Source organism: Globicephala melas, chromosome 10 (genome assembly GCF_963455315.2).
Source record: "Globicephala melas chromosome 10, mGloMel1.2, whole genome shotgun sequence".
In the NCBI taxonomy this organism is placed as follows: domain Eukaryota; kingdom Metazoa; phylum Chordata; class Mammalia; order Artiodactyla; family Delphinidae; genus Globicephala; species Globicephala melas.
In genome coordinates, this window is record NC_083323.1 from 6923850 (window position 1) to 6949228 (window position 25379).

The window sequence follows — 25379 nt, forward strand, 5'->3', positions numbered from 1 at the left end:
CTTAAAAGTTTTCACTGCAAAAAAGGCAGGTCTCAGGCTTCCCTGGTGGCGCAGTGGTTGAGAGTCCGCCTGCCGATGCAGGAGACACGGGTTCGTGCCCCGGTCCGGGAAGATCCCACATGCCGCGGAGCGGCTGGGCCCGTGAGCCACGGCCGCTGAGCCTGCGCGTCCGGAGCCTGTGCTCTGCAGCGGGAGAGGCCACAACAGTGAGAGGCCCGCGTACCGCAAAAAAAAAAAAGGCAGGTCTCTAGGCAAGATAGGTCCACTCCTTTCCTAGATTTGGTTTTATGCCTTCTGGAAAAAGGAGGGTGAAAGCTAGGAAATTAATTGAATGAAAATAGACATTGTTTCCATTAGAGGAGACAGGCTATGCAGAGCATAGCATCCCTCAAGGTAAAGTGTGATAGCTCCATCACTCACTTTGGATACAAAACTCCAGGGAATAATGACAGGGGTCCAACTTCATGCCCACTGAAGATGAACTGACCTCACAAAAAGTTTTCCATCTCTAATTTCTGTGTCTACTTCTTACCAAGATGGTCCCTGTCTCACCCTCCACACATGGGTGAGATGATGTAATAGCTAATTTGGCCGAGGATTGAGGAGCAAAAATAAAACACAGTTCAGTTATTGTTCAAACAGCAATGTTTAGTTGTACAACACATAAAGTCTAGCAACATTTACACAACCAGTTTGAGTGTCTGTTTGCTTACTTTCAATTGGGAAAATTAATCATAATGTCACCAAAAGGTTGGCTGGGACTGGTAACATTTAAGAAATGGGTCGTTCTTGCATCCCCTAGGCTTGGGCCTCTTGCTCCATCAGGACTTGGTTGTAGATGAATGGCCCACAAGTCACCAGCCTTTGAGCAAGTTGTGTCCAGGTGGAAATGGTGGGGCAGTGGGCAAGGGGTATTCCATAAAGACATAGTGTGTGGGGCGGTGGCAGCTGACATTCGCAAACATTCATGCATCTGATGCGGGGCTGTACCCTCCACTGGGGATTTTCCACTAGCCTACAGTGACCAACTGTGGCCAGGCTGATTCATTACTCACGTTAACGGAGTGGGGGAGGGGGTGGGGTGGAGTAGTCAGGGTGGGTGGGAAGAGATTCCCTCTTATTGCTAAGTGGACAGAAGGGTGCTTTTTTCCTCCTAGAGTTCACATCCTGTGACTTTCTGGAGTTTTGTGTGTGCATTTAGTTCTTATTTAAAGTTTGAGGATAAGGAAGTCAACTCCAGGAATGTCTCAGGAAAGCCACGCTCCCTAAGTGGCTGCATTATGGGGCAGGGAGGGTGTGTGACTACCCTCCGGGCCAGCCACAAGCAGTGATTTTTTTCAAAAGTGATCCTAGCCCTTGCTCCCCCAGATCTGTAGTGACCCACCCTTATAAATAAGCTTTGAGCAATGAAGGAGGCACCCTCGTCCCACCTTGGGGCTCACACAGCTGACGTCAACAAATCCAACAAGCAGAAAAGTTGCTTTCTTGACCCTCTAAGGAAGCCAAGAGTAGCTCATGCAGATGAATGGACAGGGAACAATGCCATTTCCCTTGGAGATGGTTACAAGTAGCCGGTATGGGTTTGCAAGGGCAGAAGGAGCTCTTGGTGAGCTCTTTCACCCTACAGATGGGCTAGGACCAGCTGACACAGATGATGGAGGAGGGCAGTGCTGGCGAGAACTCCATTCCACTGGGAGGAGAGGGGTGGTTTGGATGAATGGAAGAGGCAACTGTCCTAAAGGGGCAGCCGGCCCCTCCCACCGGCTGAGGGCTGAGAGGGGCCGTGGTGTTGGCTGGACACACACAGCACTAAAAAGGGCGTGGCCCTGCAGCAATAACAGCTGAGAGGAATGGAGGGAGGAGCGGCGCTTGAAATGGCCTTCATTCTGCAGTGGGACAGGGGGTGGCTGGCACAGGTGGAAGGACAATGCCCAGGAGGCCTTCTCCCTGCGGGGGGGTTGAGAACGGTTGAGGGTGTGGAGACCAGCAGCTGGCAGCAGACATATAAAACAGCTTCTCCAGGGAGGCTGAGATCATGATTTAGGGGCGCCAAGCATCAGTCTCCTACTCAGCCTCTCCAATGCCCCCCCCTCACCCCTAGACCTTCCCCGCTAGGCCGAGGTGTCTAGTCCCACGTTTCCATATAAGCCAGGGATCCCTCTTCTGTTGAAATGTAGCAACCTCTGGGCTCTGACCCTGCCGCTCTTCTATCCTGCCTCGAATAACTTTGTGGGTGAGGGAAGATGTGGGTTGGATTGGTAAGGTGCTTCCAGGAAAGACTGTGACCATGAGTTTTGGGCCACTGGCAACAGATCACCTGCCTCTTTCTCCTGGTCCACTGAATCTTGGTCTTAAGTCTATGTGTTCTCCTAGCACCTGAGTGATAAGGGACTATCAACGCTGGGATCTGCAGGGGACCAGTAAAACACCTAGGGTTAGACCAGGAGATGGAACAGGAGGTTGTAAGAGGTTACTGTAAACTGTATCACTTGTTTTCCCTTGCCTAAGGCTAAACTGTTTCCCCAGCCCCAAATTTCAGCCACCTTACAGACTATAGGAGAAAGAGTAACTTGTTTGTAAAACAACAGGGGAAATATATGCATTAATAAATACAGGGCTGAAGGGAAAGGCAAGAAAAGGCTACATGTATGATTGTGGCTATCACTGGGAATGTCTACAGGGGTCAGGAAGAGGAACTGGGGAAAAGCAGAGAAAGACAGACAAAAATGCAATTAGCTTCAACATGAGAGAGACAGTGAGACAGAGAGAGAATAGAAGAGAAGTAAAGGGCGGGGGGTCAAGTATACACAAGAAGAAGAGAAAAACAGAAGCCAGCTTTAAGGAGGAAGAATCCTGATGGAGAGAAGGGAGGTGTGGTTTAAAATTGCCAAACTACCAAGGAAGACAAATACTGTATATTGTTCTTGATACTTTAGACTCAGTTCTTCTAGAACTTAATGCCTAAAACAGGTTGTCTCACTTGACCAGCACATGTGCTTCTTTAACCAGTGGGCACCGCATAACTCGCTGTGTCTCCTCCTTTGCTGGGCTGCCCACAAGCTCGGGGCCATTTTCAGCGCTCGACCGCAGAAACTTTCTTTCCCATGCCTCTCTATAAATCCAATTTCTCTTGAAATCTCAGTTTGTACTGTCCTGTGATTTAAGCGATGATTTTATTTTAAGTGGCCTAAAGTCGTTTTGGGAAGTAGACTGGGCATCAATCCTAAATATAGAAATGAAGCTAAAGGGGATTAGGGTAAAAAGAAGTGAAAAGTCAGAGGGGGTAGAATGAAGGAAGGAGGGAAAGGGGGGAAAAGAGAGAAAGTGGAAGCCGAGGGGAGCGAGGCAAGGGGAGTGCGGAAAGCAAGCAGTCTTTGGTGGTGACAGGTAGTAGCTTTCGGACAGTGAACGCGACACGGACCAAAGGGTGGAGCTCTCTCCTCCACTTCTAGGTACTACTTCTTTCTGCAGGAGCCCAGCTCTGGGCTACTTCTCTGCTCTCCCCTGACCTTTCTTTTCCCAAATAGTCCTAGCCTTACCCCAGACCAACCCGGACTTACAGAGAGGGTTAAGTCGTCAACTCCCTGTCCCCTCCCAGGTCTAGCTCCACAGACTGTCCTTGGAGAATCTCTGCAGTCCCTGTTTGCAGGTGGGTTTCAGAGGTAAGAAAGCATTACCTGTGGCTCACCTGCTCCCATCATTTTTAAATGAAACCTCCCCCAGAACTTGAGTGAGGCACACGGCTTTGTTCTGGGACACCAGGAAAGGAGACAGATAACGGACAGCCATGGAGGAACCAAACTTACAAGGGACTTTCCAGGGAGGGCAGTAAAACTACCTCACCCCTGCACAGGCGCACACACATACACACACACAATCTCACACACACTCTCTCTCTCTCACACACACACACACACACACACCCACTGTAGACAAGATGCTCCACAATTACCAGATAGGCCTGTGGGACAGGAGAGAAAGGAAGAAGGTGGTTGGTGGTGGTTTGGAGATGTGTGTGCATGGAGAAGTGGGTATGTGTGATGATACAGAGAAAGGGTCATCATGGGTTACTGTCGTGGCTTTCCTTTGTGTCCACGCTCACCGGGGGGAGGCCTCCATTGTCATTGAGCCGCTTGGCCCTGTAGGTCTCATAGTGGATGTTGTGTGTCACTTCCTTGAGGTCCTGGAGGTGGGTCCTGAAGGACACAGGGTGAGAAGAGAGAGGGATGTGATTAGCGGCGGCAGGAGGAAGAGGGGACCCACGTCTGAGGTCCACACATCGCGTCCATGGCCTGGACCCACTCCAGAGAGCCCATGATACCTCTTGAGCCCCTTTTCCTTTGAGACGCGAGCTGGGACTGGAGCAGAAAGCTCTCTCAGAGAGACCTGGGGACTGAGGAAGTCGATCTGAACAGACGGCCTCCAGACCCCAAATAATTAAACCTGCCATCTGACGGGAGGGGTGCATCTTACCTGATGACAAAGTCTCGAAGCAGGGCAAACTCACAGTGGTTGAGGTTTTCCACTGTGAACAACAACAACAACAAAAACAAAACAGGTGGTCATTTCACTAATGCTGCAACACCAGCCGGTGAATTTCTGTTCCGGTCATGGAGGCATTCAGGAGGGAGCCACGGGTCAGGCTATGGTCACCCTTTCAGAGGTGTGCTCATCCTGGCACTTCACTGCGTTGGATTTCACTCACTGAACAAGTATTCATTAAGTAGCTACAGGGGCACAATACTACTCTAGACTCTGTGGAATAAGCACTGTTATATTGCCCATTTTATAGAAAAGGAAACTAATACACAGGGAGTCTAAGAAACCTGTCAAAGGCCTAAGACACAATTCCTATCTTTGAGGAGCTCATAATCTGATTGGAAGACAGTAACACACATAGAAAATAACGACGCCATCTTAAAAAGGTCACGATGGCTTTTGATAAATTTAATTCAACATAGACTGAGTGCCTACGATTTGCAAATCACTTGCCAAAGACTGCGGAAGCAGAAGAGGATTAAGCCACAAACCCTCTTGTCTCACAATCTAATGGGTAGGGCAGATATTCTCATGATGCAAGGCAGATGATGAGAAAAAGCTATTTTTAAAAAAATCTCCACAAAGGGTCATAGAAAAATGAGAGACAACACGATATAATGGGATGAACCTGGTTTTGGAATCAAAGTATCTGGGTCTAAAATCCAAGGTTCACCACTAACAAGTCATGTCATCTTGGACAGGACACTTAACCTGTCTGAGACTCAAGTGCCTCAGGACGGATGTTCTGAGAACGGCCACGCCTACCCTGCTCCCCTCCTGCTCCATCATAATGAATGTGATCAACTGAAGTGATTCTCTGAGAACTTTCAGAATCATTGTGACCTTCTCAAGGTCACACCGTTCCTAATAAAATGAAAATGGCAACATCTGAACAACCCTTCAAGAGTTTTTCAGATCATGCCTCCTTTCATGTGAAAACTTTTCTCTGGTTATTCCGATCCTTATAATCTCTCCATGTTCTGAACTCCTTTGACCCTCGAGCTAGTGCCTCCCGGTCAGGTGCTAAATCCATCTTTTATTGCTTCCTGCCTGTGAGCCTCATCTTCCCAATTAGACTGTAAGCCCCTTACGGCAGGGTCTGGCTGACATTCATCTTATATCTTACATCCTAGGACTGTGCCTTGACCTATAGATGCTTAATAAATAAGCAAAATTGACCAGCGGCCAGTTCTTCAAGAAGATGCACTGAATTACCTTCAATGATCCCCCAGGGAGTTTTTCTGCCGAGGACCCGCTTGCCATTCACTTGGTACTCCTTGTCACTTCCCACCACAGCGAAAGGCATGCTCTCCTGCTGACAAACCAGACACACGTGCATGTCATCCTCCTACCATCTGGGCCTCCAAGGGCAGGATGGAGTACGGTCCCAGGCCTCTAGCCTTGAACGGCACATTTCTGAAGCTCATTCAGTGATCCCATTGATGGCAAGGGCAAGGCTCTTGTCTCTTAAAAAGAGCACTGGACTGGGAGTCCGAAGGCCTGGGTCCAACCCCAATTGCTCCCCGTGCCTAGCAGGTTAACCTCAGTAAGTCAGCTTCCCTACAATTGGAGAACGCTTCACGCTCTCCAGCGCTTGATCAGGTTTGGTTTGATTTGCAACAACCCTGTGAGATAGCCAGGAAAGACAGACTTCTTAAACGACACCTACACAGACTGACTGCCAAAGTAACTGAAGCTTTACACTGTCTCCCCCACTGGCAGAGGCCCACACCCGCTGAGCTTCCAGAGCTCAAAGGCTGCTTTCTGATGTGCGTAGGCCCCTCTGCTCCACCAGGTATCTGTTCCCAAATCTTTTTGCCTGGTGTGTACTTGTTGTTGCAATTGGATAAATTAACTGTTATATAAGCTGAGGACATATCAGTGTGGAGAGTTGTTTCTCTGAAAATTAAGTTGAATGTTTCAGAAAGACTTGATAAAGGTGAGCTGCTTTTGCATTCAGAGCGGACTTACCTTCAAAGAAGAGGCCTTGTCTCTCTATGAAAAGAATGTTTAATGAATGTATTAAAACACTTTTTATAAACATTTAAGATAAATAGGTTTCATTTTTAAAATAACTTCTTCACTTCAATTGATTTTTTCAATTAACTGACCAACTACCTGTCTCAACTACATCAGGTAAGGGGCTTCTACCAGGTTACCACACTTGATGATGGAGACTCAAGACCAAAGCAAATGAGTGATTGGTCCCAGGTTACAGTGGTTAATGGAAAAGCTCAGACTAGAACTCAGGATTCTGATGTAGAATCATGGAATAGTAGAAGTTTAGAATTGAGAGGGATCTTAGAAATCACATAGGTCAGTGGTTTTCAAGCCAGGTTTCATGAAACCTTAAGATTCCCAGGAGAGGGACTTCCCTGGTGGCGCAGTGGTTAAGAATCCGACTGCCAATGCAGGGGACACGGGTTTGATCACTGGTCCGGAAGGATCCCACATGCCACAGAGCAACTAAGCCCATGTGCCACTAGAGCCCGCGCACCACAACTACTGAAGCCCGTGCGCCTAGAGCCCGTGCTCCGCAACAAGAGAAGCCACCGCAATGAAAAGCCCACGTACTGCAACAAAGAGCAGTCCCCGCTCGCCACAACTAGAGAAAGCCCACGTGCAGCAACGAAGACCCAACGCAGCCAGAAAAAAAAAAAAAAATCCCAGGAAATACCCCAGGGGCTGCTCAGAAGGTAGGGCTGTGCCTGTGTCACTTAGCCAAAGCAGCTCTGTTTTTGTGTTTTACATATTGGAGTCTGTCTGACATTTAATTTTTTTAAGGGTTCTTCTAGGGAAAAAAAAAAAAAAGCCTATAAGCCTCTGAATTTTATAGAAGGGGAAACTGACAAGCAGAGCTCTGGTAGAGTATAGATACTTTGGACCCCAGGCTGAAGCTTTTCCTGCCTGTGCCCTTCCATCACCCCATACCTTGGTTTCACTTGGCCCTGTGGGGGAAGGAGAGGCTTTCGTGTGGTCTGGGGATGGACGGAGCACTGGCTTCCTGGGTGCAGGGTTCACAATCCTGTCCAGAGCCCCAAGTCCTCAACCTCTCCCCTGACACTTCTGGTCTGGGTCAGGCAAGGTGGGGCAGGGAGTATGGAAAGGGAAGAGCAGGTTGCAATGCAGAAGTGGCACGTGACCCACATCCCAGGGGGACTAAGGCGGGCATCCGGGTGATGAACAGAGTCCCAGGCACCTACCCGGATTTTGTCATTCTCTGTCTTGTCCTCCAAATCCTCATCAAATTCCTTCTGGGGGTAGAATTCAATGCCATTTACTTCAAGCTCCTTTCGAACCTAGAGGTGGGGAGGAGAAGCATGGTAAGGGGAGAGAGGGCTATGTGTGCGTGTGCACGCGTGTGCAAGTGTGTGCATGCTGAAGTCGGAGGGACGAATGCAGTCTTTGATAATCCAGTTATCTCTGAACCCTGAGGCCCTGGGCAGCAGGAGGATCCTGAACATATGGGAGCCCCAACCCTACAATTACCATAGCCCACCCCAGCCTGCAATGAGGAAGAGTCTGGGGGTCTAGCTTGTTCACCTTAGGGTAAGATTAGGATTCAGACAAGCAGTACAGCTGGGAACAGATTCCACATGGGCAGTGCTCATGCCATACTTGTTATATTCCTGTTTGCAGGGAAGAGAGGTGCATCGCCCCCACCCCCAGCCTCTCTGTTTATCCTCTTTCAAAGCTCGGCTTAAGTCTCCTCCTCCAGGAAGCCACCCAGCATCTTTTCAGTAATCTACTTGATTGTAAGTTTCTTAAAGGCAGCAACTGTCTTTATACTTCTTCTGCGTCTCCCCAACCCCGTCGCCTGTGTGTCCGACACAGGATAGAGCTTATGGAAAATAACAATAAGGACTAGCAGGCAGTTGGTTAATTAGTCCTTCAAGCAGCCTAACAGTGAGGAGTGGTTTCTCATGCTCATGGTGCTTTGTGTGTTCAGAGGTCTTTGCAGGTAAGTTTGGAGGGCAGCAAGAAGGCTGGAGCTGCACTAACTTCTCTTCACTGTTGGTCCCCAGATACCACCAGTCCAGCCTCTTTAATGGTTGAGTAGGGGCTGGGTGGGAAGCGGGGTAGAGGGTGGATATAATAATGAAGGATAGGAGAGGGCTTGGACCAGAAGAGGGGAAGGCAAGGATGGGGACAGGAAAAGGAGGAGGGGGCCTTCTCACCCTTTGCTTGAATTCAGACTTCTCCTCCAGGGTCATGGTGTCAGCCTTAGCAATGACAGGGATGATGTTCACAACTTTGCTGAGGTGTTTCATGAACTCCAGATCGAGAGGTCGCAAGCTGGGGCCCAGAGAAGGTGGGGTGTCAGAGCCACCGTGCCCTCCCCCACTCAGCCACTGCCACCATTCCAGGGGCACCCTTGCGACAGGAGGACTGGGCTGGGAACTGGCTGAGGCCAAGAGGCTGCTCCCTTTCCTATCCGACACACATCCACCAACTCAATGTGCAGAAGAGACCCCGACTCTCCACCCACACACGGTCCACCACCTCTCTTTCTCCTCCTCGGTTCCCATGCAAATCCTGCCTTCTTTAAGCCCCACTCAAACCACGCCTTCACGACATCTTTTCTGACCTGAGATTTCTTTCTCCTGGGGACAGCTGTGGACTGCTGTCCCTACCCAAACGTCCTTGTGTCACGGTTACATGTGTGTGTCTATTCTGCCTACAAGACAGCACTTTTTGACAGGTCTCCTCCCAGCCCCCAGTTAGTCCTGCAGGGCTCCATCTGGGGGCCTGACCCCTCCCCCATCTGCGGGGCCAGCTTCCTCTGGACTCTGGGGCCCCCATCTGGCTCTAGTTTGCAGTCTAGGGGACTCATTCAGTCAGGCCATCTGCTGGCTTGCTCTGACCTTGGGTCCAGGTTCTAGGGAGGGATAACGCAAACTTTTTGTTGAGTTCCTGAGCTCCTCCATTGAAAACCTGCTGAATATCTGATTCCTCCAACACTGGGGGCCTGCCTTGCTTGTGCCATCTTCTCAAGAACTGAACTAAGCTGGGCTTAGTGATAAATCACGAGACCCCCGCCCTCTGCTCGCCTACTTGGATTGCTCCGTTCTCTCCTGGTACTCCCTAGCATGGAGCCCCGCCTGATACTCAACAACCAGACTTCCCAGCATGCCCTGCTTATTGCCAGTCTTCATCTCTAGACACCTGGCTCCTCATGCTGGGCTGGCCGCCCTCCAAATGCCTACAGCTGGGTACCTCCCCCCGCAAACACCAGCCCCAATCCAGTAGCCCAGCCCCTCCCCATTTCACCCTTCTTACTGCCCCTGACCCCAGGCTTGTGCAAAGCAGGTATCTCTTGAACAAATGAGGAGCATCTGGGACGCATAAGCCAACTTCTGTCCGCCGGCACAGTCGTGCTACGGTGCCAGAACACCAATGGGCGGCGCAGGGGCTGACGGTCAGCTTCACTCTCCTGGCAAGAAACTGTGGGGAGTCACCGGACTGTGACTACACTGGGGCCCATCTGGCCCTCCCCAGCTGAGTCCAGGTAACGGTTACCCACTACAGGTTGGGCACAGATGATGCAAACTAAAGCCAGGCCCAGCAATGGGGGTGGGACTGGTACATACGAGTGTCCCGTCGGGGAGATGAAGTAGAGGCAGCAGTGGACACGAGTGTCAGGGATGCGTTTCTTCCTGGCTATGTTCACCTCCTCCTTCAGGAATTTCTCATATTGTTCATTGATGTATTTCTCAATGGGCTCCCAGCTGGGGGGTGGGAAGAAAGCAGATGGATGTCCTAGAAGGACAGGACCTGGGGGCTCACCTTAGACATGGTCAGGAAGCAGTCCCCTCACATCCATCTCATTTCCTACCTCCCCTGGTGGGTCTAGGTTACCTGCTGACTATTATCCCTCGGCCTCCCATGGATGGCTTTCCCTGTGATCAAGGGCAGAGCTCCCCTGGGGACCTAGCTCTCTGACTGGGCTAAGGGACCCTGCAGAACCCCATCCCACTCCCGACAGCAGCGCACACTTTCCCCACATCCATTACTTATTATCTGGGCAGCTCTGGGGAAATCTCTGCCCCTCTCTGAAGCTGTTTTCTCCTAAGTAAAAAGAGAGTAACAACAGGTGCCTGGAGAGATTCATAGAAGAATCAGAAAGAACAGGTGTAGTACTTAACAGAGCAATGGCACGTAGCAAGTACTCAGTCATGGCAACAATTCATTGATAACAATGAATAATAACCCTTCTCTGTCCAGAAGTGTGTGTATAGCCAGAAAAGAAGGCAACCAGCCACTTCTCTAAAATCAATACAGCCAGTTCCTAGGTGTGCTGCTGAGTGGTCCTGTCTGTCTGGGGCAGACCCCAGCTCCCTCACAGAGGACAACTGTCACCATCCCTGTCTGGGAGCAAACTTCTGCCTGGCACCTTCTGTAAAGTGGGGAATGTCACTTGCCATCTGGTTCTACAAGGATTAAGTCATTAGTCACTGCAGTCGCTGACCTACAATATACCCTGAAAGGAATTCAGGACAAAAAACAGGATAAGGCTTCTCTGCACTTTGGGAAAACAGGGAAAACAGGCCCTCAGATAGTTGTATTTCAGAAAAAAAAAAATTTTATGGACCCAAATCCTTGCACCTTCCCCTACTTAGAAAAACACTAAAATCTTAACTGAGATATCTGATCCTCGTGACGTGCCTTTTGCTGAGCTGTTTGCTTGACTCTCCGTATCCCCCAGCCAGAAATCACACATATATTGCCTCTCGCCCACCTCTTCAGAGCAGGTCCTCAGAACCATCTGAGAGTCTGTCTCCCGGGCTACAGTCCTCAGTGAGACAGTGAATGAAACCCAACTCACAGCTCTTACGTTGTGCTTTTTTTTCACAGTCGACCCTTCCGTCTATGCCTGGGCAGTGTATTTCACCCCTTCTTGGCGGGACGCTGACTGCAGCTTTGCTCTGTGGATTCCCAGAGGCAAAGGTTCTCCATGGAAACTCCCCTTCCTCCTGTTTTCCACCCATCCTCTCTTTGTCCAGGGCTACAACATCTGGCTCTCAGGTCAAGCTCCCTGCCATAGCCTTCAGGTCAGCCTGGATTTGCACCCCAGTTCCCCTTGCTCTGCCTCTCCTGCCTATTATGACAGATCCACTCCCATCTCCAGGCAATCCCTCAGCTGACATTCCCTCTGTACTGTCCCCTTCCATCCCCATGCCTGGGCCCCATGAGGACCTCCTCCCTCACCTCCTGACAAAGCCCCTCCGCTCTTTCAGCAAGCCTTCCCGCTTAACCCCTCAGCAGGGAGGGCGCAGACGGCTCTCAGTGTGAGTGAATCTGCGCCACATTCCGTATCTGCCTTGCAGAGTCTTTAGGGTGGAAATCTCACAGGCAGACATACCAGTTTTCATTGTTGATCTGGTCTCCAAAGCCTGGCGTGTCGATGACAGTCAGCTTCATTTTGACACCGCCTTCCTCTATCACTGAGGAGTGAACAGAAAAGGCACCAGGATGCCGCAGAGCAACTAAGCCCGTGCGTCACAACTACTGAGCCCACATGCCACAACTATTGAAGCCCGCGTGCTTAGAGCCCGTGCTCTGCAACAAGAGAGGCCACCACAAGAAGCCCGCACCGCAACGAAGAGTAGCCCCCGCTCGCCGCAACTACAGAAAGCCCGTGTGCAGCAACAAAGACCCAACGCAGCCAAAAATAAATAAATAAATTTCTTAAAAAAAGGCACCAGGGAGATCACTCCTCCAGCTGACACCAGGTGCCCCTACCAGCCCGGGGGGAGCTGGGCTCCTTCCTTCTGAAGGACTGATTATTGGAAAAGTCGAGTTCAGGGTCTTCAACACCTTTGTCCATGCTGTTCCCTGCGCCTGAAATGCCGTCCTTACCCCTTCTGCCTGTCTAAATCCACCCAGCCTTTGTCATCCAGCTCAAATCCTACTTCATTCCTTTCTAATTCCCTCACCCCCTTTCCTGGACTTACAGTCTAAGGAGTTGGCTCCCTCGTGTTTAGGGCTTAATTCTATTCTGTCTTGAGGTTGCCTTTCATCTGTCTCATTCTCCAAGAAGCCCCATTCTTTCCCTTTTCTGCCAGAGGCTCCTCTGAACAATGCCCATCGGGGTCCCTGCCTGGTCCTCACCATGCCCGATAGCTTTGATCTCCACTGTCTTGGGAATCTTCTCTTCCCGGTTCCAGCTGGAGGCCTTGCGGCTCACTTGGGATTTGAAGAGGGTGTTGACTAGTGTTGACTTGCCCAGTCCACTCTGACCTGCAGCAAGACAGGAGGAGGATGAGAAGGCAGGGAGACCCCATGCCCACCCGCCGAGCCTAGTACCTCTCCCCTGAGCTTACAGAATTCTAGAGCTGTGATCCAGGCCCTTGACTGACGGCTCACTGGGGAGGCAAGGGGCTGAGTAGGGAGAGCAGGTGGGTGGGAACGGTTTCCTACTTACTGGTGAAGGACCTGGGGGAATGTTAGTTGGATTCCACATTCTCTCCTTCTGGAGCCCCAGGACCACTGGGAAAGGAACAACCTCTGCATTTGTCTCATGTAGTGGTTTTCGGTTTGGTTTGGTTTTTGCTTGACCTAAGTTTTTAATATTTAATCATACTAAAAGTAAAGACAGAATTACTTTGCATACTGACACTACAGTTCAGCAGAAGATTTCATTCCAAGGGAGAGCTCCACACTAAAAAATATTTGAAAACCACTGGTCTGAGCAGTGTTTCTCAAACATGCACCAGAATCACACCGGCAAGGCTGGCAACTAATGAATGGCACTTGGCATCACCTGGGTGCTTGTAGGAAATGAGGTACCCCAGGCCCCACCCCAGCCCTATGAATCAGAATCTGCATTTTAACAGGACTTCAGATGAATCAAATGGGCTATAAAGTCTGAGGTGTGCTGGTCTAGAGCATTCCTGTCATATATTAGGAAATGGGCCCGGCAGGGGGCTGGAGCCTAAGGTTCTAGACTCAACTGTGCTTCTTCCCTGAAGCCTTGGACCAGCCATGTTTGCTCCTCTGGGCCTTAGTTTCTCTTTACCGATAGGACGGTGGGGAGGGAGGGAACTGGATGAGACCAGGGATGGCAAATAAGGTCCATTTCTCAATCCAACTGATCAACCGGCAGTAGCCACGTGCCTAATATGTTTAAAAGGCTACCTCTGGGCTCGGTACTGACTGCGCGCAGTGACTGACCCGTGACGAATGCCACAGGCACTGCCGGGGAGAGAAGCGGCCCACCTTGCTAGAACGGGCGGTAGAGTGGTGAACAAGACATCATCCTCACCCTCAAGGAGCCACTGGGTGTGAGGGAGACAAAACATAAGCGGACAATGCCAAAGGGAACCTAATCCAGTCTCTCTGGGATCAAGGAGGACTTCTGCGAAGAAGCAATAACTAAGCTAAAACCTAAGAATGACTTCAAATGACCCATGAGAAGCTGGGAGGGCAGGTTCTAGAGAGAGCGAACAGCATACACAAAGGCTAAGAGGTGGGAAAGAGCATGTTAAGTCCAGGAGAACTGTTCCCTGTAAGGGAGGAATCGAATGCTACATGGGAAGTGGTAAGAGAGCAGTGGAGAGGTAGTGCCAAGCCAGGCTAGGAATTTAAACCCGTAAACTTACAAAAGATTTTAAGTAGGGTGTGCGACTTGAGTTTTGCAGGTTGGAAAAATTATTCAGTCACTGGTGGACAATGGATTGAAGGAGACAGGAGACAGAGAATCGGGAGAAAAAGAAGTTCGCACCAGAAAGTAAATCAACTTATGTCACCAAGCACAATGTTTAGTTTAGCCGATGTTTTTTACAGCAAGACTTTCCAGACGATTTACACTCTGGCCTAGCTCCTTACGTTTAAGCAGCACTGAGTCAGGTGGCCCTGGTAATCCAGGGGAGAGATCCACTCGGCCTAGGGTGGTAGCAGTGGAGATGGAGAGAGGTGGACAGACTTGAGAGATATTTACCAGGTAAAACTGACCGTATTTGATGATTGACTGGATTGGGGGATAAAGGAGGAGGAAAGAAGGATGATGCCCAGATACCAGTTTCAGCAACAGAGAGAATATCTCACTGAGGTCAGGCAAAGGCCCCCTCTGCTCTTACATTCTGTGATCCAGTGACCCTACTTAGTGACCAGTGTCCTGGAAATTCTCTCTAAGCTTGAAAGCACACAAAAGATCAGAAAGAAGACCACCTTTCATCCGATCCTCCCCCAGCTCCTGAAGTTAGGGGAGGACACTGGTGATGCCCCCCGTGTGCCACACACACGACGGCAACTTGAGCACAGCCAGGTGTTGGTGGGGCCACAATGACCACCCACCCACAGCTCCCACCCTTGGATCAGCCAGCCTGTGGGGAGACAGGGCTCAGGCCTTTGTGATCTGCACAGCGAGATCTTTCCTCCGAGAAAGAGCTCATTCTAGAGAAGCCAGGGCTGAGGCCATCCTCGAGAAAGAATCGGGATCCTGGGTGCTGCCTGCCACCAGGGCCTCCAGGGAACCCACGGCCTCCATACCAACGACCATGATGTTGAAGTCGAAACCAGTCTTCATGGTCTTCTTGCGCATCTGCTCGATGATGGTGTCGATGCCAATGTAGCCCAGCAGGTTGGGGTTGATGCTGACGGGCTTCATGGGCACTGCCGGCTTAGGCCTGGGCTCAGGCACCAGCTCTGACATGGCTGCGTCCGTCCTGGTCTCCGGGAGCCCTGAAAAGCCAAGGTGGGAGGGGTGGGCTAGAGGAAAGCAGAGGTCACGTGGAAGGCACAGTATTATTCTCTGGATACAGAATCATACAGGGTTGGGCCTGGAACGGACCTTACATGTCATCCGGTACAGGTCTCTCATCTCACAGATGAGGAGACTGACGCCTGGGGGGGAGGGGCTTGCCAAGAACACAGCAAGTCAGATGCAAAATCTGGACCAGTACCCAGACCCTCCAGTTGCTGGGGCACTTTCATATGCACCTCGCTGCTCCTAAGAACCACATCTGTGTCTCTAACCCAGGGGTTTCTCCACCTTGGCACTATTGACATTTTAGGCCAGATAATTATTGCAGGGAGCTGTCCTGTGCATTGTACGATGTTTAGTGACATCCCTGGCCTCTACTAGATGCAGGGAGTAGCCCCCCCAGTTTAATGACCAAAAATATTTCCAGACAGTGACAAATGTCTCCTGGGGACAACAGTGCCCCAGCTGAGAACCACTGATCTGAGAGATGTCTGGGGTTATTCTGACCTGAGTTCTTGCCTCCCCCAGAAAAACGGCAAAGACCTTTTAGGATACTGGACCTAACATCTGTTGACTGCCTGTCACTGATCCAGTTGCTTGTCTTTTAGAAGCACATGGGGAGACTTCCCTGGTGGTCCAGTGGCTAAGACTCTGTGCAGGGGTCCCAGGTTCGATCCCTGGTCAGGAAACTAGACCCCACACGCCACAACTAAGTGTTCACATGCCGCAACTAAAGATCCCACACACCGCAACTAAGACCTGGCAGCCAAGTAAATATATAAATAAATATTTAAAAAAAAAAAAAAAGAGGAAGCACATATAGGGCTACCCCATCTCTGCAGAGTGAGCATCACTCCTGTCTCCCAGCCTCCGTGTCCCCTCTGTTCCACAAGCACTGCTGCAAAGTAAGGAGGTCTGTGCCCTGAGGTGCCCCCAGACACCCTCCGAGCCTTAGTTTTGAGTCTGAGGGGGAATAAGTCTCCCCTTTTGACTGCTGGGGAGAGGATGAGACCCAAGTAGGGGCCATCACTGACCTAAGATGACATGACACAACGTGTTCTTGGGATGGTGGGTAGCAAAAGAAAGGCGAGGCTGAAATCACAGTCCTTCCCCAGTGGAGAAAGGCAAACATCCCTCTGTGTCTGGCAGATCATGGGTATATTCACATACAAGAGAAATCTGTGTGTTTCCTCATCAGGCCACTGTCCACCAGGGTGGGTTTCAGGATACAGCAACTCCATTTCCCTTCCCGTAAAACGGGGGTGTGTGGTGATGTGGGAAGAGCCTGGCTCTGCTGCTTGCCAGCTTTGTGGACTTGGGCAAACCACCCCCCCTTTCCACGTGCCTGCTTCCTCCTCTGTACTCTGTAAACCGGTTAGGATCGTGAGTAAGGCTGTAGTGAGCACTGCACACGAGGTATATGCCTAGAAGCGCCTGCACAGCGCCTCACTGTTCCAGACCCTGTTGCTCCTGTCCCTTTCAACTTCACAGCCTGTCAGGAGGGGAAATGAAGTGGTGCATGTGAAAGCACTCGTTAGAGGGAGGTGCCCCAGATACTAATTACACAGCACAGTTACTGGACTCCACGCTCTCCAAAGGCCCTCTTCCAGCTCTGCCATTCTAGAATCCTATAGTTCACGGTTACTACCCTGCAGAGTCTCAGGCTCACAGAGAGAACTGATGGAGCAGCAGATGGGAAAGAGGGTGAGGGGACAGGAGTACCTCCCTCCCCCACCCCCAAACCCAGCCAGGAGTCTGTTCTTGTACCCCTACCACCTGGTCCTTCCACTGGTCCTGGCAAGACTCTCTCTCTCTCTCTCTCTCTCAATTGGAAACCATTCTTTCCTTGTCACTCCCAGGCACAGCCAAATCTGACAAAGTCTCAGGACCTCCCCAGGGCCTGGCGTGGCTCCCTCCTGCTTCCTAGGAAGCTGTTGCCAGCCAGGCGGCCCCAGAAGGCAGCAAGATTGGCTCAGCCCTGCAGCAGCTGACTCTCAGCAGCCTGGTCATCACATCCACTCTGCACGTGGCTCCCGGACCCAACTCAGCACACCTGCACTGGGGGCCAATGCCCCATTTTCCCTGCCCAGCTGCTCATCTCCCTCATGCCTCTACAGCCAGCCCATTTGGTCTCCACAACCTGTGTTGTGAGATAGATCCATCGGTGTGTATGTGTGTGTCAGGCAGGCAGGGTCTTACCTCATTTTACAGACCTGGAAAGTGAGTCTAGTATTTATTTATGGGAGTTTTTGTAAGTATTTTTATAAAGTGTGTGTCCTCACCATGGCCTGCTCAGCCCTGGTCGGTCAACTGCAGCATCTTCAAAGATCATTCCCAAAAAGACAGACCCTGGTTACAAGAAGGGGGCGGCCTACCAGATTCCCAGGCAACTTCTAGGGGCTACAGCAGGCCTGCTGCAGGTCCAGAACGGGAGCAGATCTCACCTTCATTCTTCTATCAAGCACCTATGAGCACCCATAGAGCTCCTGCTGGCAAGCTGCCCCTCCCAACCGCATGGCAATTACAACCACCCATCAGCCACAATTACTGCAAACCTGTGGTGGGTCACTGTGTCACAGCCTTTGCTGGAAGACCCTTCGCCCACTCCAGCCCCTGGCTAACTCGTCCTCTTTTTTCGCCATTCAGCCCAAGGGCTACCCCTCAGGAAACCTTCTGCTTTCCCATCTCGTGTGGATGCCTCTCTTCTGTGCTGCCTCAGCCCCCGACTAACTTCCTAGTCATCACATTCATTCACTCACTCACTCCATCCCATCCCTCCCATCCAGGCCTTCCCACAGGCTGTCAAATGGGAGCCTACTCCAGCCAAACTTTAGACTAAATGCCAAGGACACTTTTGGACCCCAGACAAGGTCCTTGCCCCCAAGGGCCCACTGTTTGGTGAGGGTGCCTGACAAGTGCATAAAGCCCTCCAGGGCACAGGACAAATGCAGCTCTGGAGCTGAATTCTGCAGCTCCATCCTCTGCCCTTACAGCTCCCTGGTCCCGCCATGCCAACTCCAGATGGCCCATACTTGACTCCCAGCTGGATGACCCCTGTGAGCCTCAGTGTTCTCCTCAGGAAAATAGGTACAGTACCTACCTTGCTGGGTTGCTATGAAGCTTATACAAAAGCATGGACATCAATGACCTGGCACTGAACATATGCCAGTTCCCACCCTTCTTCAGGGCAGGAGCCACGTCTTATTGATTTCTGTGCCCCAATGAACCTAGTATAACAAGACACTCAGCAATGAATGAATGAAGGCAGATGTTACTTCAGAGCCATCACTTTTCTCTTCCCTCAGATGCTGCTCCCTTGGCAGAGCAGCTGACCTCCACCCAGCAGATGGCTCTTGTGTGGGCCACGGTCACGGAGGTAGACTCTGTTACGAGACTTTCTCCTTCCCCTGCAACAGGGATTGGAGGGGGGCTCCCCAAGGGTGGGCAAGAGCTCAGGATGGGGTCACGGCAGGATGTAGCTCAAATATGCCATCCCGCCTAAGTGGTTCTGGGGGCTCCTCCTAAACTCCCAGCTCCCTCAGGGCCCCTGGAGAGGAGGGGATCTGTCTGCAGCACCCCCTGCCGGGAGCCACCTGCCCATCAGTGCTCCAGGAAGAGACATTGTCCACCCCACTCAGCTCTAGCTTAGTCTCCACAGAAACAGCACCTCCCCCCATCCCGGTGCCAAGCAAGGACCCTGGTGCTTTCTTTTACAGGCAAATGAATGGCTTTGTCTTTGTCTGGCCCAGGGACCCCACCCCTCTGTTGGGAAGGTGGCAGCAGGGGGAGGGGACCTTTCCAGAATAGCACCTTCCTCCCTGGCTTAGTGGGGATCCAGGGGGTGGGGAGGCTCTTCCATGGGGAGCTGCAGGTCTTCCTCAGCCCCCAGCCGCCTTCAAAACAGCGCCCCCACCCGCAGAGGCAATTCCAGTCCACCCCAGCTCCAGCCTCCGGCTCTCAGAAAAGGAATCACAAAAGATACCTTAGTACTTTCCCATTCACAGAAGCAAAGGGCCCTGGGATACCCCTGCCTCCATCCCAGTCCTCTGGAGGCCAACGAGTTCCCTTGGAGACCACCAGCTGGTGCCCGTCTCAGTGTGCGCCTATGTGTGGGGGAAGGGGTCTACGTGTCAGCGCACAGGTCTCTTGTCTGGCTGTAGGTGGTCCTGATACCTGTGCGTGGTGTGCATGTGTGTGCACTTCTTGGTGTGCTCCAGTGTGGAGCTTTCTGTGCGCATCTGGGTGCCTCCTCGCTTCTTCGGGGCTCTCTGTATCTCTCCGCGTTTCCATATGTGCATTTCTCCGGGCTTGTACATCTTGGGATGTGTGCCACCGTGTGTGCGTGTGTCCGTGCGTATGTCACCGCGCATGGGTTCCTCAGCGCATCAACCCTCCCCGGGTAGCATCTCCAGCCGAGCTTTGGGGGCCGCAGCCTCCTCTCGGCGCGCGCCGGTGGCGCCGCCGGCCTTCCTACCTTTGGACATGAATCCTCCTTTGTCTCCGTTCCTCCGGGAAGATGCTCAGGGCGCGGGGCTGCAAGGCTGAGCTGGACGCGGGCTCCTCCTGGGCCGAGCAGACCCTGCAGCCGGGCCTCGCCCCTCTGCGTTCTCCGCCCACCCGCCCGGCCCGCGGCCCGGCAGCGCCGTCCCCGCGCCCCGCGCTGCCGCGCCAGCCCGGGACTTCGACTCGGCAGGCTCGGCGCAGCGCTGCCCCTGCCCGCTTGCACTGATGCTGCTGCCGCCGCGCCGCCGCGCCGCCGCCGCCGCCGCCGCTGCCACCCGCACCACGTGACCCGCCCGCCCCGCCGAGGGCCCTCCCCTCCCCCTCCCTCGGCGTCCTCGCCCGCACCGGCTCCCCTCCCGCCCGCACACGGGAGCGGGTACCCAGGGCCGGTTGCGGGCCGCCGGGGAGGCGCGCGGGGGCGCTGTGCCTGCAGGCTCGAGGTTCCGGGTGGGGCATGGTTCCCGCATCCCAGTCCCGGTCCCTCCCCCTCGATCCTGCTCCCGGCCTCTTACCCTCTAGGCCGGGGCGGGGCGGGGAGCGCAGGGGACCTGTGGGAGCTGCGGGAGGCGGTGCGCGCGCGAGAGTCACGCGGTGGCTGGGATGCTGGGCTGGTTCAACGCGGTTCTGCCCAGACGCGGGTGCCTGTAGAACCCTGACTGATTCAGGAGCCCGGGTTCCAGGCCTGGCTCTGGGATGATGAGCCCTGTGACCTTGAGCTAATCAGGAACTTTCCTGAGCCTCAATTTACCCTTCAGAAAAATCATCCTTGCATTCAGTCCACTTGAATGGACAGCATATTGCCAGACCTTGAGGGGACAGGAATGAGGGTCATCATTTCTGTCCTCAAAGAGCTCTGGGTCCGGTGGGTCAAGACAGAAAGCTGGCCTGTCCTAACGGAGGGGGTGGGGTATGCACAGGGTACTGTGAGTGCAGGGTGGTGGGCACCCACCGGGTACTGTGGATGCAGGTGTGAGGGCCCTTGGTGAGGGCCAAGATGGAAAGGCAAATATAGATGCGAGGGAAGAAGGGAAAGCAGTCTATGGAGAGACCCAGAGGCGAGAGCTGCATGGTGCTGGGGACAACAGAGCTCCCGGGTGCACCAAAGCAGGGAAAAGTCCAGACAGGGATATAGAGTTAAGAGGCTGGAGAAGTCCAAAGCCTTGGAAGCCAGGCTAAGGAGCTGGACTTATCAAAGAAGGTAACAGCGGGTCACCAACAGCTGTTAAGCAGGAAGTGCTGCCATGAAATATACGAGTCCCTGTGGCAGCTGTGTGGAGGGGCAGGGGGTGGCCTCACAGGGACAGAGGGATGGAGAGGAGGGGACAGACAGCCAAGGACTGAGGAGATTGATCAACAGAGTTGGAATTAGACTGGATGGGAGGAAGGAGAGAGAAAGATGAGGAAGACGAGGATACCCAGGTTTCTGGTATGGTGACTGCAGCTGAGGGAGTGAGATCAGGGAGGGCAGAAATCAGGAAGAAAGGGGCTGCCTCTAGACATGCCCGGGAGTTGTCTGGGTAGAGGGGTCTGGCAGGCCACTGGGTGTCTACACCTGCATTTTGAGAGAGAGGGCTGGGCTGAAGATGGAGGGAGAGCTGAGGTCCCATAGGGAGGAGGGAAGACCAGAGCCTGGGTGGGCTTCCCCAGGCTGAGTGTGCAGAGGGCGATGAGAAGGGGGCTGACAACCCCCAACGCCAGTTAAGCCACTGGACTGGATGTTTTCCAAGCATCTGCCAGACCCAGAATCTCTGAGCCTTTGAAATGTTGGGAATGAGACTGCCCAAAGTAGAATTCCAAGATCTGGGTTCCCATTGGCTTACTGCCATCAACCAGCTGTGCGACTTCAGGCGTGTCACAGCCTCTCTAAGACCAAATGAACTTCTAGCCCTTGTGTTGACCTGTTTTTTCTTCTATGTAGGACTTCCAACCTACAAGTCCCCAACTCACCTTTCAGGACTAAAGGGCTGGGGGTAAGGGACCGAGAAAAAATTACAGGTGAGGCACCTTTTAAGCAACAACCATCTTCCTGAAAGGCCGACTGGGGATGATTTAGAAGGTCTCGGGTGAGATCACTATTCACATCTAGAGGAGCCTGGCAGTGTCGACTATTAGACAAATCACCACTTACTGAAGTGCTGGTCTATATTTTCGTGTAGGTGGTTTGCTTTTCAAGCTGGACTCACCTATAGATCACCTAATTATTTCAGCTCTTCAGGGAACAAAGAAACAATCATGGAAGATGCTAAAGGACAGACTCAGCATAATTGCTCTCCCACAAATTACCCCTGTAAACCCCCTTCTGATGGCTTCCCTCAAACTGACCTCTGACTGGCAGAGTGGGACCCAGTTCAGGGTGCAAACCCTGTGTTCTGCCACTCAACCCCATTCCCTTTTCTCCCAGCTCATTCAACTCTGACTTTAAAGTCCCCCAGATCTATCCAAGCGTAATCCAGCTCCAGGCTCATACACCCCAGCAGTCCAGCGCATCCCCAGCCCAGCCCTTTGCATTTACCTTTGGTTTCTCTGGCCAGGTCCAGCATGGTGAGCGCTGTGACCCAGTCTGTGGCAGCATCTGCCGTAGCATGGTCCAGGGCTGCATCTGTGCTTCTGCTTGGCATTGATGGGTAGGTGACAGTGTCTGATCTCGTCAGCTTAATGACACTGTCCAGTGTGGTCTCACCAGTGACTGGGTCTGGGGTGACCGGCACAGCTGAATGCATGGCTGTGCCCAGCCTGCTTGTGTCCAACACAAGAGAACCCGTAGTCATGTCCAGCTTGGCTCTGTTCGTGCCGGCCAACACCAGGGCTGTGTCCAGCTTGCCTGGATCTGGTGCTGCCACTTCCCTGGCTGTACCCTCCGTGGTTGTATCTGGCTTGCCTGTGCCTGCTGTAGCTATGGCTTTGCCCAGCTTTTCTGGGTCTGGGGTCACCGCGTCCGTGACCGCGCGTGGCTTGGTTGTGCCTGCTTTAGCCAAGTCCATGGCAGAGCCCAGTTTGCTGTCCAGAGGAGGGAACTCAGTGCTTGTGTCCAGTCTAGATGTGTTTGGTGTAGCCAAGTGGACAGCCAAGCCAGGCCTATTGGTGGCCATCGTGGATGAATGTCCGGATGTGCCTGGCCTCGTTGCATCCAGGGCAGCCAAATGCATGGCCGTCGCAGGCCCCGTGGCAGGGATGGCCCTTTGGAGATGCAGCCGGGGTCTCTGAATACCCCTGGGCCGGGGCTTGCCTCTTCCTGGAGAAGCTCTGGTAGGCACATGGGCGGTCATTGGGACAGGGTGCCTCTGACCCACCAAGCGTGGCCCTGCAGGACCTGGTGGACCCTGAGCTAACCGGGATTGGAAAGGCAGGGTCAGGCATGAGCTCACCAGGGGCTTCTCCACCGCAGGCACCCTGCTGGGCTTGGCCAGACCTGGGTGACCTGGGCCCTCGGAGTGGACCCTGTCCCCTGGCACTAGGGTCACAGGTGGTGAGTCAGGAGAAGGCAGCCTCCCTCCTCTGTGGGTGGCAGCCTCCCTGCCCGGGGTAGACACCTGTTCCCAGTGAGAAGGCAGGGGGCCCAAGCGCCATGACTGGCTGTGCTGGCGGACTGTTAGGGAGATGGAGCTGAGCTTCCTGGGTGCCAGGCTCTTGCCAGTCTCCTGTGGGGGCACACTCCACGCCCTAGCTCCAAGGCCTGGTCGGCCGGAAGCCTGTGGGATGTGGCTCTGGGGGAAAGCATCCAGATGGATGGTCTTCTTGAGCACAGGGATGAGAGGCGACACCCCTCCAGGGAGCTTTGAGGGGCGGGCAGGGCGCCCCGGTAGGTGGCTGCGGGAGAAGGAGGTTCCAGCACCTGGGGCTACGTGAGGCTGCATCGCAAAGTCGTGGTCCATCCAGGTCTTTCGTCTTCCCCTGATCGACAGAGAAAAGGGGCCGAGCGGGGGTGAGGTGCTCGAGCCTGCAGGTGCTGGCCCTCCCCGTCCTGACTAGCAGCTAGCACTCCTCTGAAGGGGCCTTGTTTGGGAGACTGTCAAGTCCTCAGTGGAGTACACCTGTCCCTTCCTACAGCCCTCCTACAGCTCCCACCTGCTACGTGCCTACACACCTCACACACATGGGCCCTCACACACACACACCTACCAAGATACCAGGTGAATGTGGAAGAATGTTCCAGCAATGGGTGGAACCCAATGAGCAGGCTGCCCCAGCATGAGGAAACCTCTCCCTTTGCAGGCCTGAGTGTGGCCCCTCTCTGGCCAACTCCATGGAGGTCCCATATACCTTTTCAGGAGCCCCAGTGGAGGGCAGTGGTTATTGGAAGCTTATCTGCTTCTTCCAGAAGGGGCCAGAGGACTCTGAGTTCCCACACACAGCAGCCAGAATAGGAGTTCAGGCGTCCAGGTAGGAGACCAAGAGGTGACCAGTTTGGCTTGGGAAGAGGGTCTGCACCTGGGGCTCCTGCCTGGAACCAGGAAAGAGCCCTGGGCTGGCCTGCTGCTGGAGCTGAAATCGGAGCCAGAACTGGAGCTGAAGAGGGCCCTGGACGAGGTGAGGCTTGGGAAGTAGAGAAGTAATGAGCATTCACAGGGTACTTATCCAGTGAACAAGCCACAGTATCTGCCCTGGGGAGACCGGCCATCCCCAGGGGCACCGGACAGTGAAGCAGGCAGAGCTATGCTGGAGGTGAGCCTTGTGGGGGAAGCATTAGCTCAGCCTTTGGGGTTAAAGGAGGGAGGCTGGGCCTGGGGCTGGGGGAAGTCACACGGAAGGCCCAAAGGTGAGGAAATGTGGCATCTTTCTGGAAATCCTCCATGGGGCTCCCAGGCTGTATTGTGGGGGAGGGGCGAGACAAGGTTGCAGGGGCGCTGGGGCCCAGGCCAGGCCGCAGTGATGCTCAGGCCCTGGAAGATGACCTGGTCAGATCTGCAGGTGGCCACTCCAGGACTGTGTGACGGCAAGATCAGGGGGAAAGAGAAGTGGAGGCAAGGAGGGAGTTCCCTGGTGGCCTAGTGGTTAGAATACCAGGCTTTCACTGCCGTGGCCCCGGTTCAATCCCTGGTCCGGGAACTGAGATCCTGTAAGCCTCGCAGCAAGGAGAGCAGCGAGTTGAAACACTCTGTGAGCTGGGGGTGGGGCTGGAGAAGGCTGAATAGCACAGAGGAAGCAGCAGCAGGACTGCCAGGACATGGCGAGTCAGGGAGGGGGCGTCCAGGACTGGCTGGTGGTCTGCGTGGATGAGCCATCCCCTGACGGGGGCTCCACAGCTCCCAGACGGCCAGCTGGGGCACACTCTGGGCTCCATATAACCCACCCTCTGGAGGAAAGTCGTTTCTGTTGCTTTCAGCACAGCAGGTGGGGCCATGATACCGCTGAGGGGGACTGGCAGCAGGGGCTTATGGGGGGGAGTGTGATTTTATGGCTAGGGCCCTAAAGTTCGGAGCAGGGGCGGGGAAGGCAGGACACTGGAGGGGTCTTTGTCGTCTTTCACGGTGGCACCCCAGCCCCTCATCCCCATCCAGTCACATATTTGTACCCAAGGCTGTCCCTGCCTTATCACCTCCCCACTTGGCCTATCCCTGCAGCCCTGCTTTGGGGCCCTTCCTCACAACCACACATACCTGGGTACATGCATGTTTACCCTGCACTTAACCAC

At 53.3% G+C, this 25379-nt stretch overlaps 1 protein-coding gene across 6 annotated transcripts; it reads right to left on the minus strand.

The window, feature by feature from the left end:
• Positions 1 to 627: 627 nt before the first annotated feature.
• SEPTIN3 (septin 3) lies at positions 628 to 23619 on the minus strand. 6 transcript variants are annotated; one of them, XM_030855778.2, is made up of 11 exons: positions 22260 to 23619; positions 15031 to 15222; positions 12652 to 12780; positions 11903 to 11984; positions 10131 to 10268; positions 8718 to 8835; positions 7743 to 7838; positions 5755 to 5854; positions 4474 to 4525; positions 4103 to 4196; positions 628 to 1947 (listed from the first exon to the last, which is right to left on the minus strand). In XM_030855778.2, the coding sequence occupies exons 1-11, from the start codon at positions 23617 to 23619 to the stop codon at positions 1882 to 1884; spliced, it is 2427 nt and encodes an 808-aa protein (XP_030711638.1). In that variant the 3' UTR covers positions 628 to 1881. The 6 variants fall into 6 exon arrangements, with proteins under 6 accessions (XP_030711638.1, XP_030711644.1, XP_030711643.1 ...); XM_030855784.2 differs by lacking the exon at positions 22260 to 23619 and adding an exon at positions 19719 to 19974 and having other exon boundaries at positions 5755 to 5851; XM_030855783.2 differs by lacking the exon at positions 22260 to 23619 and adding an exon at positions 19719 to 19972.
• Positions 23620 to 25379: the final 1760 nt, after the last annotated feature.

Excerpts from the sequence above, each read along its gene's own strand:
- SEPTIN3 (XM_030855778.2), bottom strand. The coding sequence starts at position 23,619 with ATGGACCACGACTTTGCGATGCAGCCTCACGTAGCCCCAGGTGCTGGA. Across the intron at positions 12,781-15,030 it reads CTTCAACATCATGGTCGTTG|GTCAGAGTGGACTGGGCAAG; the intron begins GTATGGAGGCCG and ends GTCTTGCTGCAG. Across the intron at positions 4,197-4,473 it reads CTTCGAGACTTTGTCATCAG|GACCCACCTCCAGGACCTCA; the intron begins GTAAGATGCACC and ends TGTGTCCTTCAG.